Below are 12,961 nucleotides of genomic sequence, written 5' to 3'. Positions count from 1 at the left end.
CTTTTTCACCCCTGAAATGCCCACTCCTGGAAGCCCATGAGCACAGACACTCCCACACACCCCCTCCCCTGGGGGGGACAGTTCCCAAACCTCGGCTCCGGGGGGGACGTTCCCCGGGTGGTCTTAAGAGGTCTTTTCCCACCTTAATTCCATGATTTTGCTGGCACAGCCAGTGCTGCTGGCTCCTACCTCAGTGCTTTCAGGGACAGGTTGGTTATGGAGGTGCAGGAGGCCAAGTCCAGCTGCCTGAGTTTGGAGCAGAACTTGCTGAGGCTCGTGCAGGTGCTGGAAGAGAGACAGGAGACAACTCCTGCCATGGATCCATCCCAGCTCACACCATCCCATGGGAGGGGCACTCTGGGGGAGCAGGGGGGTGGGGACACTGGGATGGAATTCCCAGAGAGGCTTTGGGAAGTGCTGACGGGGCTTGGAGCAACCTGGGATTGTGGAATGTGTCCAAGGGTGGGACTGGGTGGGCTTTAAGGTCCCTTCCAACCCAACCCATTCCATGATTCCATGATCTCCCACACACCCAAGCCTGGCTTTCCCTTAAAAAAGGGATGGAGAACACACCCTGGAGCAGCCAGGGCTGAGGGAAGAGCTCAGGCTGAGGGAAGAGCAGCCAGGGCTGAGGGAAGAGCTCTACTCACGCGTCCGTGATCTTGGTGCAGCCATTGAGGTTCAACACCTCGATGTTCCTGCAGTTCTGGCAAAGGTCCTTTGGGAAAGGGAGGGAAAACACTGGGTTGGTCAGGGAACAGAATTCCAGTGCTTTACAGCAGTTGTGTGAAACGTAACACAGCACATTAAGGTTTTGCAGAACGGTCTTGAGCGTTAAAGAAGAAATAAAGGAGGAATAAAGAAAAATAAGGAAGAAATCAATAAAAGAAAAATCGATGAAGGAGAAAATCAATGAAGAAGAAAATCAATAAAGAAAAAATAAGGAAGAAAATTATAAGAGAAAATCAGTAAAAAAGAAATCAATAAAGAAAAATCAATAAAGAAAAATCATAAAGAAGAAACAAAAAAAAACATAAGAAAAATCATAAAGAAGAAAAAATAAGAAGAAAATCAAAAAGAAGATCAGTAAAGAGAAATCAGTAAAGAAGAAAATCAGTAAGAGAAAATCAGTAAAGAAGAAATCATAAAGAAGAAAATCAGTAGAAGAAAATCAGTAAAGAAGAAAATCAGTAAGAAGAAAATCAGTAAAGAAAAACATAAAGAAGAATCAGTAAAGAAGAAAATCAGTAAAGAAGAAAATCAGTAAAGAAGAAATCATAAAGAAGGAAATCAGTAAAGAAGGAATCAGTAAAGAAGGAAATCAGTAAAGAAGGAAATCAGTAAAGAAGGAAATCAGTAAAGAAGGAAATCAGTAAAGAAAAATCAGTAGAAAACTAATAAAGAAAATCAATAAAGAAGAAAATCAAGAAGAAAATCAAGAAATGAGAAAATAATCAAGAAACAGGAATCAAGAAAATCAAGAAAAATCAAGAGACAAGAATAAAAAGAATGAAGAAAGCAAGAAAATTGAGAAGAAAACAAGTAAAAGAAGGAAACCAAGAAAATACAAAAGAAAATCAAGAAATATAAGGAAATCAAGAAAATAGAAATCAAGAAAATAGAAAAGAAAATCAGAAAATAGAGAAGAAAATCAAGAAATAGAAAAGAAAATCAAGAAAATAAGAACAAAATTACGAAAATAAAGAACCAACCCAAGAAAATAGAAGGAAATCCAGAAAACCAGTGATTTCTGCTGGCCCATCTCGTGCCCTGGGATTTCCCAGCCCCGCTAAAGGCCTCAGCTGCCCCTCAGTGCCAATCCCTCCTGAGTTTGGAACAGCAGCTGACAGGATTTTAATGAGAACCGAGAAAAATTGAATTTTAATGAGACTTTTGAACCCGGGCTGAGGTTAAAAATGCCCAATTAAAGCGGTAAATGACAATGTCTGTCCCTGCCCTCGAGGTTTCCCTCACACACACACACACGGGGGCTGAGGGGCTCGGGCACGATGGTGCTGAATTATCTCAGTCCTGGGTGGATGGAGCCAAATCCCCCTTTCCCAGCCCATTCCAAGCAGGAAGAAGGTGCAGCTCTACCTTAAGGCGTTGTCCCCCACTCCCAGGCAGCCCCTCAGGCTCAGCTTCCGCAGGAATCCCCCACATCTCTTGGAAATGTTCTCGACCACCCGGCCCTGGGGGAGACAGGAAGGGCACCCTCAGCATTCCCAAAAAAAACCCAAACAGCTGGATTCAACAGCTGGCAGGTTAACAGCAGTTTGTTACTTTAGGGTGCTAAGGAAATAAAAATGCCATGGAGGAAAGGATCTAAGGGAAGGGGAAAGGGGGGGATTATTCAGCTTCTGAAGATGGAGAGACAAGGAGCAGTTCCCTGAAGCTCATCAGCCAAGGACGGGGAATTCTGAGGAACTTCCCCCAGTCTGGGGCTCCTGGACATTCACACAGACTCCCCAGGGAATGGGAGGGGAGCTACACCCTGGGCAGCAGGATTTCCAAGGGATAAACCCAAACTTCCACTCAGGAGCAGAACCAGCCCAGGAGTTTGGCGGGAAAAGGGATTCAAACGCTTGTGGCTCGAGAGATCCAGAAAAGGCTTTTTTTATTTCAAATCTGTGTTCACTGGAAGCCTCCAAAGAGCCCAGGATTCCCCTCTCTCCCTGGGAATGAAAGGCAAACCCTGGAGAATATCTGAGCAGTGCTCAGCAACTCAGAACCTCCCCTGTGCTTTGGTTGTTCATCACAAACCAGAGCATCCCTTGGCTCTCCCTGCACTAACTGGCATTTAAGAGCAACAGAAGATGAAGATGCTCCTCTGGAATCTCTTCTCCACTCCCCAAAAGCCCCCAAACCAAGGATCAGGCTCAACACAACATAATCCCACAACCAAAGAGGGACACTGAGATCTCCAAGTGAGTTTTGGGCCACAGGAGCAGCTCCACGAGCTCCACATCCCTGTAAAAAGCCTGGAGAAGCTGCAACACTACTCCCAGATTTTGCAATTCCTCTGGCAAGCCTGTGGATCCTGCTCGGATTATGGGGATCCAAACACGTCTGTATCAATAATTTACACCAACTGCTGGATTTAACTCCCTCCAAGCAAAGCCTGAGCACACCAGGCAGCCCAGCAGGTTCTGGAGGTGAGAACAACAAATCCCAGCATTTTCTTTTAAAAGGGGTTGGGTTTTTTCAGGATTTTTTTTTTTTAAACAGGATAAAACATTCTGAGGGGTTTTTTTTCCTCCTCCCTTTTCCTGCTCAAGGCACTTTCCATTTTAAGACCATCCCGTGAGTGCAGAGCCCACATCCACAGATCCAAGAACAAGGCAGCTCCAAAGCTGCACCTTTTTAGGGACAACTTCTGACCTCGTCCCCCCAAATCATCTTCACTGCAATTTCAATTTTTGGTATTAAAGATGGACAGGGAATTCCACAGACATTCAGCCTTCATGGTCTCATCAGTGCTGCGCTGACTGGGAGGAAGGAGAAACAGCCTCAGTTCTGCTCTACACAAGCAGCAGTTTTCCCCCAAAATGCTCTTTTTCTACTAATTTCTGTTTTCAGAACAGGCAAAACCACTTTCCTTCCATTAGCCCCCTTCAAGGCTTGATGCAGACATAATTCTGTCCATTTTCAAAAGCTGAATGGGTTGCCAAGACTTTAAAAGGCTCCTCGAAGCTGAAGAGCTGAAATTAATGATCTCTATCTCCAGGGAAGGTAAAAAAGGGTTACTCTGGGAGTATGAATCCACTCTAGGCTGTAATTACAGTTTAACAAGGGGAAAAAAAAAAAATGGGTTTGTATGTCACTTAATGATACCTCAATGTCCCTCTGGAAATCAAACAGGTCAATTCGCTGCCAGTTACTGCCATCCAGGGCCAGAACATTCCATGCCTTTATCAGGGGAAAAAATGTAAATGTGTGGTTAATATGATATAAAAAAATAAAAGGTCAGTGGGGGATCTAATCCCAGTTTTGTTCCTTGGAGGAACAACATTCTCAGCGTCCCAGGTGGAAAAGCCAACGGGGGAATTCCAACACGGAGAACTGGGTAGGAACCAGAAGCACTTGCTGGGACCCCCCCCCAGGGAATAACTTGGAATTCCAGGTCCCCCAGGCAGGGAATTGGTGCCCCCAGGGTGGGAGGACCTGTGGGCATCTTCACATTCCTGGCTGAATTAAGGTGAGTCCCCCCCAGGGGACCCTCAACGCTCACAAGGGGCTTTAGTTTTGGTCCAAACCCCCCGAATCTCACGTGGTTCCTGCTCCAAAAAGGAGGGGCAGGAGCCCAGGGCTGGTGATTCTGCCCTCAGTGAATCAGCACGGAGCTGTGTGTAAAGTTTTAATTACCCAATCAAAGTAAACAACCAGATCTGGTAATAACCAGGAGCTCAGCGTTGGGAAATCAGGGATAAGTACAGGTGGATTTTCCATCCCATCCCTCACATGCCCTGAGCTCATCTCCCAGCCCAAAACACCAGCTCTTGGGCAACAATTAGTGCAGTCAGAGCAGGGGGGCAGAACTGGGCATTAACTGATTTTCTTTGTGGTTTGAATTGCTGACATTTGTTTTGAGGTCCCAGGGAAAAGCGACGGCTCCGGTGGGAAGTGCACCGGTGGCTGCACAATTCCATGGGCAGGGAACGTTCCAGAGCCTCCCTGCACCTCCTGCAGGTACTTCATGTGCTGTGCCAGGGGATGAGTGATGCTGTTCCCTGTGCAAACAGGAGCAAGGGGCAGTCCAGGAGGGCACCTTGACATTGGCAGGATCCCGTTCCAGCCGGGACTGTCCTGCTGGAGCCACGGATTTCACCTGGAAGGTCTTTCCCTCCCCAGACCTGTGTTATCCAGGTGGGATGCCATGCCCAGGCCCCACACAGGGCCAGTTTTAATAATGTAAATAAATGTTTAAGCATAATTTTTTTGACTCCAACGTGCTGGACTGATGCACTGAGCCAGCACGAGCATTTTGTGCAGGGGTGACCCAGCCAGGACAGTGAACACTCCACTCCAACACCTTCCCTGGATGGACATCCTACCCTTCCTGTGGCAGTGCCTCCTCTGGCTGTTCCCAGAATGAACCTGGAAGCTCCAGATAATTTGACCTGCAGTTGGAAGACCTTTCCCAAGTGAATATTCCAAGCTGGATTTCACCAGCTGAAGCCCACAAAGGACAGAAACCACCCCAAACAAACCACTCTTTTTTTTTTTTTTCCATGCTTACTCCAACTACATCCAGGGAGGAAATAAACTTCCACTGGCTCTGCAGCACCCCCTGTGAATCAGAATTCCTGTATTTCCACCCAAACCGTTTCAGACTCCCAGCTTTGGGGTTTCCAGCAGCCCTGGGCTCCCTGAACAAACCCAGGCTGAGGGGAAGGTTTGGGAAAAAGTCAACCCCCTTCATACCTGGGACACTGGAAAATGCTATTCCAGGCTGGAGTCCCCTTCACTGGGAATTTTCCAGCGTTAACAGGGGACACCAAATAACAGTTCAGTGGCACAAAGGTCCCTGGTACAACCCCCGTGTGACTGGGAAGGGCTGGAGCAAGACTTTGCCTCCCCAAATCCAACCCCCTGCTAAAACCCCCAGGAAGAGGAGGAAGGTTCTTACCCTGGAAACTTGAGCACAGCGACACAGAGTGACCACATCCAGGAAGGAAAATTCTGGAAGAGAAATGAGAGACACCTTATTGGTTTAACACAGTGGAAAACAAAGGTGTGTGGGGGGAAAGCCTGGGGCAGCAAAACTCCTTTGTGATTCAGCTGAAAAGAAGTGCAGAGGCAGCAGCTCCCAAACCAAAGGGAAACAGCAGCTCCCAAACCAAAGGGAAATGCAGCAGCTCCCAAACCAAAGGGAAATGCAGCAGCTCCCAAACCAAAGGGAAATGCAGCAGCTCCCAAACCAAAGGGAAATGCAGCAGCTCCCAAACCAAAGGGAAATGGGAACCTCAAAGCTTGGAGCAGCTCCGGAGAGGAAACTCGGGGTCGTGGCCCCACATGGAGCCCCAGGTTTGGCCAGCCCACGGAGCACACCCTGGGATCCTGGGATGGCTGGCTCTGACTCCACCTGGGAGAGTCCAAGGCACCAGCACCTCCAGCAACAGCTCCCAGGAGTTGGGCAGTGCCACCATTCCCAGCCCAGGGATCAAAGCAAGTGACGGGCCCGGTTTCGGTGCCCGGATTAGTCCCGGGTGTCACCCCGGTGATTAGAGGGATGGAGCGGTGGGGAAAGGCTGGGAGAGCTGGGATTGCTCAGCCTGGAGAAGGGAAGGCTCCAGGGTGACCTAATTGTGGCCTTCCAGCACCTGAAGGAGCCACAGGAAACACGGAGAGAGACCATTTACAGGGGCCTGGAGCGGCAGGACAAGGGGAATGTGTGGAGGCAGGAATGGCTTCCAAGTGAAAGTCAGGTTTAGGTGGATATTGGGAAGAATCCCTCCCTGTGAGGGTGGTGGGACACTGGCACAGGGTGCCCAGAAAAGCACTACTTGGATAATTTTTCCCAATTTTGCCTTAACAGACCCAAAGGCACCGAGCTGGGATATTTATTTTTCCATCCAGGAAGGATTCCTGTTCTGCTCCCAACTCTTTTACATTGGTCTTTTCTCCCTTCAGAGTTGACAGCGAGGAAATAATCCACAAAATCAACTTTATCACCGAGCAGTGACCACAGCTGAAGGCAGGCTGAGCTTTCCCAACAGGAATTAAGGCTGGAATTGCAGCGGATTAAACTGTTTCACTGCAAAGTAACTCCCCCCGTGCAGCTGAACAGCTCAGCCCTGGCCAGTTTGGGTGAAACACACCCACTTAGAGCAATTTTCAGGTTTCACCCTCTTAATCCACTCAGGGTCTCTAGGACTCCTCACTTTCCCACTGTCCCTAACTGGATTAGGGTCAGGCCCCTGCTGAAATCCCTGGATGCTGAGGGCTCTGAGGTGAGCCAGCTTAGACCTTCAGCCTTCTAAAATTATCCACAGCAGCTCCTGCCAGTGAGTCACCATTCCAGGTGGATTCTGCTCCCATGGGCTGGGCAGGGGGAGAGAAACCACGGCTCTGCTCCCACCTCCTCATCAGCTCCCAAGAACTCCAGCTCCCCAGGGATAAACCAGGGTGGGCTGGAATGCTGGATGGCAGAGGCAGTGCTGGGGGTGTGCTGGGAAGGGGGAGCAGGCAGAGCACGGATCAAAGCTGCTTAGGCCAGGAGACAGCTGCAAACTGCTTGACCTGCCCATGAACCAGCCAGGAAAAGCCCAATTCCCGCTGCCTGCTCCCTGCTCCTGCCAAGGTGGGGGTGGTTTAACAGCCCCACATCACCCCAGGAGTGAAACCTTCTCCAGAGGCCACGGAAAATCCGGGCTGGGGTTTGGGGTTTGGCTCCCAGACCTCACGGAATAAAAGCACCTTTCCTGGGGCAGTGGGAATGGCAGCACAGGGAAACAGGGATGAGATGCCCTTCTGGGGACAGTATCACAGCTGGAGCTGACAGGGAGCATGGATTCACCCTCTGGAGACACCAAACTGCCCAAAGAGGAGCTGGAGCAGCCAAGGAATGAGGGCAGTGCAGGGAATGCTGGTTTTGGTGCTTTGGCTCATTTCTGTGCATGGGAGGGTGACACCTCCAAAGGTGTCACCTCCTGGCTCTCAGCTGGCAGGAGACAAAGCTGCAGCAGGAACAGCAGTGCCAGGACATGGATTTGGGATTGTCTGCTGAGGCTGTGGCTGCCCCATCCCTGGAAGTGTCCAAGGCCAGCTTGGAGCAACCTGGGATAGTGGGAGGTGTCCCTGCCCACAGGAGGGGGTGGCACTGGATGGGCTTTAAGGTTCCTCCCAACCCAAACCACTCCATGATTCCACAAACACTGCCAGACAACTGGAGAAGGATTTGTGGTAAAAGGGAGGGAAGGTCCTGCACCACACAGGGAATTCCAGCAGGACATCAGAGTTCTCACGCTCCTGTGAGAATTCCCTGTGGGAATTTTGTGCCTGTCGTGCCTGGGTGTCACTGGCCATCCCAGCCCAGCAAATCCAGGATCAGGGGGGAACCAGGGAGAAACCAGCAGTTGATAAACGTTTCGAGTTCATAAGTGATGGTTTGGAGAGCTGGCATTCACTGTCAACAGACTGCGAAAATTATGATGTGGATTGACAGTGCGGCCTTTGAAAGGGAAACTTGGATGGGTTTCCCTGCAGGAATCTCCTGTAAATGGGTGTCAGTGTCTGCAGGACAAAGGCTGGTGTGTCTGGGCAGTGCTGCTGGGGAAGGGCCTGTTCCCTGCCCCATCTCAGATGGGCTCCGTGTCTCCCGTGTGTGGCTGAGGAGTGGAAGCTGCACTTGAGCAAAATAAAGAGCAGGAGGATGTGAAAGGGGAGAGCAGCAGCCTCTGCCACCCCAAAGGTACAGGGGTTCTGTGGGGCTGGGGTGTGGGAGGGGACAGTGCTCTGGGGCATCACCCCTTTCCCTGTCCCCTGCTCAGCCCCATCTGGATTGGGGACGTTTGTCCTGCATTTCCAGAGGGCAGGAACTCTGACAGAGCTTTGCCTCCTGCCAGCTGAGAGCCAGCAGGTGACCCCCTGGGGGTGAATGTCCCTCCACACACGCAATGAGCCAAACCTCAACCCTTGGTCCCACTCGGATCATTCCACTTCCACCTCCCAGAAACCTCACCCAGGCCCTGCTCCTTGGACCTGTGGACACACACCTGTCCTTCCCCTGAAATCCATGTGAAATCTCCATTAAATTCCATCCCTGGCCTCTTCCTCCCTGCCAGATTCCCCACATTCCCTGCCTCACACATCCAGGCTCTTCCCAACCTGTCCCTGACCCGCCTGTGCCTTGTCACCTCCCCACCAGGACAAATCCTGGCTTTGTCATATCTGCTCCCACCACAAGAACAATCCACTCTCAGAAAAACCCAGAAGGACAATTTTTTTTATCACTCTCCAAATCCCCCTTTTTCTGTTGGACAGTCCCTTCCCTGTGTCCCAAGGCTCCAAACCCAAACACTGTCAGCAGGGAGGGCTCCACCAGCCACACACTGGGTGAGGAACACCGGGATAAGAGAACCTGGATCAGGCTGGATATAACACTCCAGAGTGGCAGAGCAGTGAAAACAAAACATAGTGAGGCCTTTTCCCTGTTCCCTCCATCCCAGCAGTGATCCAGCAGCAGTTCCTGTCTCACACTCCTCTCCCCAGACTTTACAGCCACGGAGTGTTGACAGACCCCCAGCTTCCTGCAGTGTGAGAACTGCAGGTGTTAATAATAACTTTACTGGTGTTAATATTTTCAGCTCCCTCCTGCCTTTGCCTTCCCCGTTTCCAGCCCAACATCTGAGCTCAAGGCACTGATAACCCAAATCCAACTGAGGGACAATCACCCCCTCACCCCCCTCCTGCTTCCCAGGGGCCACACGGGGCCAGAGCATCCTACAGGGGTGATTCTAAAGTCTTTCCAACCTTAACAATCCACAAAGCCTGATCTGGTGGATCTTTTCCCAACAGGACCATCCTGCCAGCTGCTGAACATCTGGCTCCTGCTGAGCAAGAGCAGGACAAAGCCCACTGGAGTGCAACCAGCCCACGCTCACCACTCCTCACTAAGGACTTGTTCAGTCCTACAGTCCCTCCACCTGTAAAACAGCCAAGGAGCGAATTAATTCAGCATTTTAACCCCCAAACTTGATCACACTCAGCACAAAACTGCTGCTGACGCAGACCTTGGACCTTGTGCTGGTTTTTGGGGAGTGACCCAGTCCAAGTCAAGCAGCAAAGCCCCAAATCCCACCCCCAGGGGCAGGGACTCACCGCAGCAGCAGCTCCTTGGGCAGTTTTTTGTTGATCACGGCCTCATCGTTGTTTGAGAACATCTGCAAGCAAACACAGGTCCCACAGGTCAGCCACACTTCCAGGAAAAGCCCAGGGAAGAAAGTGGCTGGTTAACAAGGCTGTTTCCAGACATCTGGTCCAGTAAGTTCTTAACAGGTAAATTTTGTGCTCCAGCTTTCAAACTGTGCCTGAACGTGGATCCAATCTATCACCTTCCCAGAGCGGGATCCAACCCCATCACCTTCCAAACATCCTGTCCCTGAGCAGGGATCCAACCCCACCACCTTCCAGATATCCTGTCCCTGAGCAGAGATCCAATGCCATCACCTTCCAAATATCCTGTCCCTGAGCAGGGATCCACCCCATCACCTTCCAAATCCTGTCCCTGAGCAGGGATCCAATGCCATGACCTCCCAATATCCCATCCCTGAGCATGGATCCAACCCCATCACCTTCCAAATATCCTATCCTGAGCAGGATCCAATGCCATGACCTCCCAAATATCCCATCCCTGAGCAGGATAATCCCATCACCTACCAACATCCTGTCCCTGAGCAGGGATCCATCACCTTCCAAATATCCTGCTCCTGAGCATGGATCCAATGCCATCACCTCATAAATACCCTGTACCTGAAGGTGGATCCATCCCCTTCGTAACATCCTGTCCCTGAGCATGGATCCAATCCCATCACCCCCAAAGCACCAGCTTTTGGTATCTCAGCTTGAAATCCAACGGGAAAATCCAACGTGCTGCCTTTTAAAAGCTCCCACCAGTGATTAAAAACTGGGAACTGGATAACACCATGGGCACCAGAGAACACCAAACCCAAGGCTTTTGGAGCCAGGCCCAAAAGCTGTGTTCCCAAACCACAGCCTGCCTTTGAATCATCCCAAGATGCCGGAGCAGGACACGAACTCTCCCACGTTCCTTCCCAAAAATCTCACCCAGCACAAGTGTTGTCTCCCCCCCCCCCAGACACTTTTATCACCTCCCACCAGAGACATCACAAGTTGGCAGGTCCTGAACAGGAACCAGACAGGCAATTTGCTGCTAATTAAGGGTGGAGTTGTGCCATTCCCAGCTCCCAGAGCTCCGGGAGGGCAGTTCCCTCGAGACAGGGGCACAGGGGCATCTCCCGGAGTCACCAGCACCACCCAGCTCCTGGCAGGTGACCCTGGAGTGCCACAGCAGGAGGGACAGACATTCCCAAGGCTGGGAAAGCAGCACGTGCCTGCCCTGGGATGGGATCAGCTGGGAAATCCAGGAAACCACAGAGAGCTCCAGTGAAGGAGAAAGGCAGAGGAATTATTCTCTTCCCCACAGTTACACCAACAGATCCATCCCCTTTCCCACCACTGTCCAGGCCAGCACCCTCCTCCCTAAAAAAAAAGGGGTAGGAGAAGTTAAAGGAGCAAATCAGAGCAGGAGGAGACTCCCAAAAAGGATCCAGAGCAGGAGAGAACAGATTAAAACAGAGATTCCAAAGCAGCCACAGCCTCCCTTCCCTCCTCCCAGGGAACTCCACTGCTGCCCATCAAACCCCTCAGCAGGAAAATCCCACCTGGATCCCAGCACAAATCCCAGCCTCACAGTCCCTTCTGCAGGAGTTTCCCTTTGACCAGCACTAATCTAAAGGAATGTTTGTTTTTCTTTTTTGTCTGGCTAAAAATAGTCCTTGGACTTAAAACCTGACGGGGGGGGTGTTGGTGGGCAGGCAGGATGTGCTCCACGGGAGAACCTCTGGAATTGCTGCTCTCCTGGGAGGCTGGGAAGTGCCAGAGGCATCACCAGACCTATTTTCTCAGAGCCTGGGGGCTCAGATGGCAGAGGCTGGGTGAAAACAGGCTGGAACTGGGATTTTGCTAAGTCATGGTAGCACGTACAGCTAAATATATCAGTGGACATGGTGACTCTCTGGCAAGTCCTCACAAAAATAAAACTGCTCTGAAAAAAAAAAAATGGAAGAGGCTGTTCTGGACTTCCAGGCTTTCCAAATGTTTCTAGGGATGAAAACCCCAGAGCCCTAAGTTTGCTTTCCCTAACATCTCTTTCATCATCCCTAATTCCAGGTGGTGTCCAGTGGAATGAATTTGTTTGGTCGGACACAGAAAAACGTTGTTTTGCTTGGATGTAGATACAGCAGCATGTCTGAAACACAGAATGTGCCACCCAGGGCCAGGTTTGCTGGTGTGTGAAGTCAAACTGGACATTGGGAAGGAATTCTTCCTGGGCTGGAATGGGAATTCCCAGAGAAGCTGTGGCTGCCCCATCCCTGGAAGTGTCCAAGGCCAGCTTGGAGCAACCTGGGATAGTGGAAGGTGTCCCTGCCCATGGCAGGGGGTGGGACTGGAGGGGTTTAAAGTCCTTCCAACCCAAGGCAGTCTGGGATTCCATAAACCAAGCAGGTTTATGAGGATGTACAGCAGGGACCAGAAGGCAGAGCTGTCACAGCCTCTCACCCAGCACAAGGTGTGACAGTCCCTGTGCTGTAACAACCCAGAACACTAAAATTTGGCTCTGCTCCCACAGCAGTCCCTACGTGCTCCCCCTGGGGCTAATTCCCACCTTTCCCTGCTCCCAGGGAAGACACGGAGCTGCTGCTCAGGCCTGGCTGTGTCAGCCCTTCATTACAGGGCAGAGCCACCCGAAGTGGGTCAGTGGTGACACCGCCCAGGTGACATCGGGTGACTCCTGTCCCTGCACAGGAACCGCCCCCAGCTGTGTCCCAGCTGCCATTCCAGGGGGATGGGAAACAGGAACAGCCTCTGCTGCCAGGGCTGAGGGAGGCACCTCGGCACAGCTGAGCTAAATCCAGAGCACTGTGCCATCCCTGCACCCCTCACTGGGCCTGGCACCGCCACGGGCCAGGCCCTGAAAGGCAGGGGGATTATGGAGGCTTGGCTCTCTCCTGCAGGTCTGGCTCAGGGAATCATGGAATGGCTTGGAAGGGCTTTAAAGATAATCCAGTCCCACCCCCTGCCATGGGCAGGGACACCTTCCACTGTCCCAGGTTGCTCCAAGCTGGCCTTGGACACTTCCAGGGATCCAGGGGCAGCCACAGCTTCTCTGGGCAACCTGTGCCAGGGCCTCCCCACCCTCATAGGGAGGAATTTCTGC

At 51.2% G+C, this 12,961-nt stretch overlaps 1 protein-coding gene across 1 annotated transcript in view; it reads right to left on the bottom strand.

Moving 5' to 3' along the window:
• The window catches only part of FBXL20 (F-box and leucine rich repeat protein 20), a 32,996-nt gene that overhangs the window by 9,280 nt on the left and 10,755 nt on the right, over positions 1–12,961 (bottom strand). The window contains exons 2-3 of the mRNA XM_032711054.1: positions 9,823–9,884; positions 190–285 (exon numbers count right to left, since the gene is read on the bottom strand). Of these exons, the coding sequence (XP_032566945.1) occupies positions 190–285; positions 9,823–9,884 (158 nt within the window). The remainder of the gene's footprint in view (positions 1–189; positions 286–9,822; positions 9,885–12,961) is intronic.

The sequence above is a fragment of the Chiroxiphia lanceolata genome, chromosome 26 (genome assembly GCF_009829145.1).
Source record: "Chiroxiphia lanceolata isolate bChiLan1 chromosome 26, bChiLan1.pri, whole genome shotgun sequence".
Lineage (NCBI taxonomy): Eukaryota > Metazoa > Chordata > Aves > Passeriformes > Pipridae > Chiroxiphia > Chiroxiphia lanceolata.
This window is presented reverse-complemented; position numbering and strand designations above follow the sequence as displayed.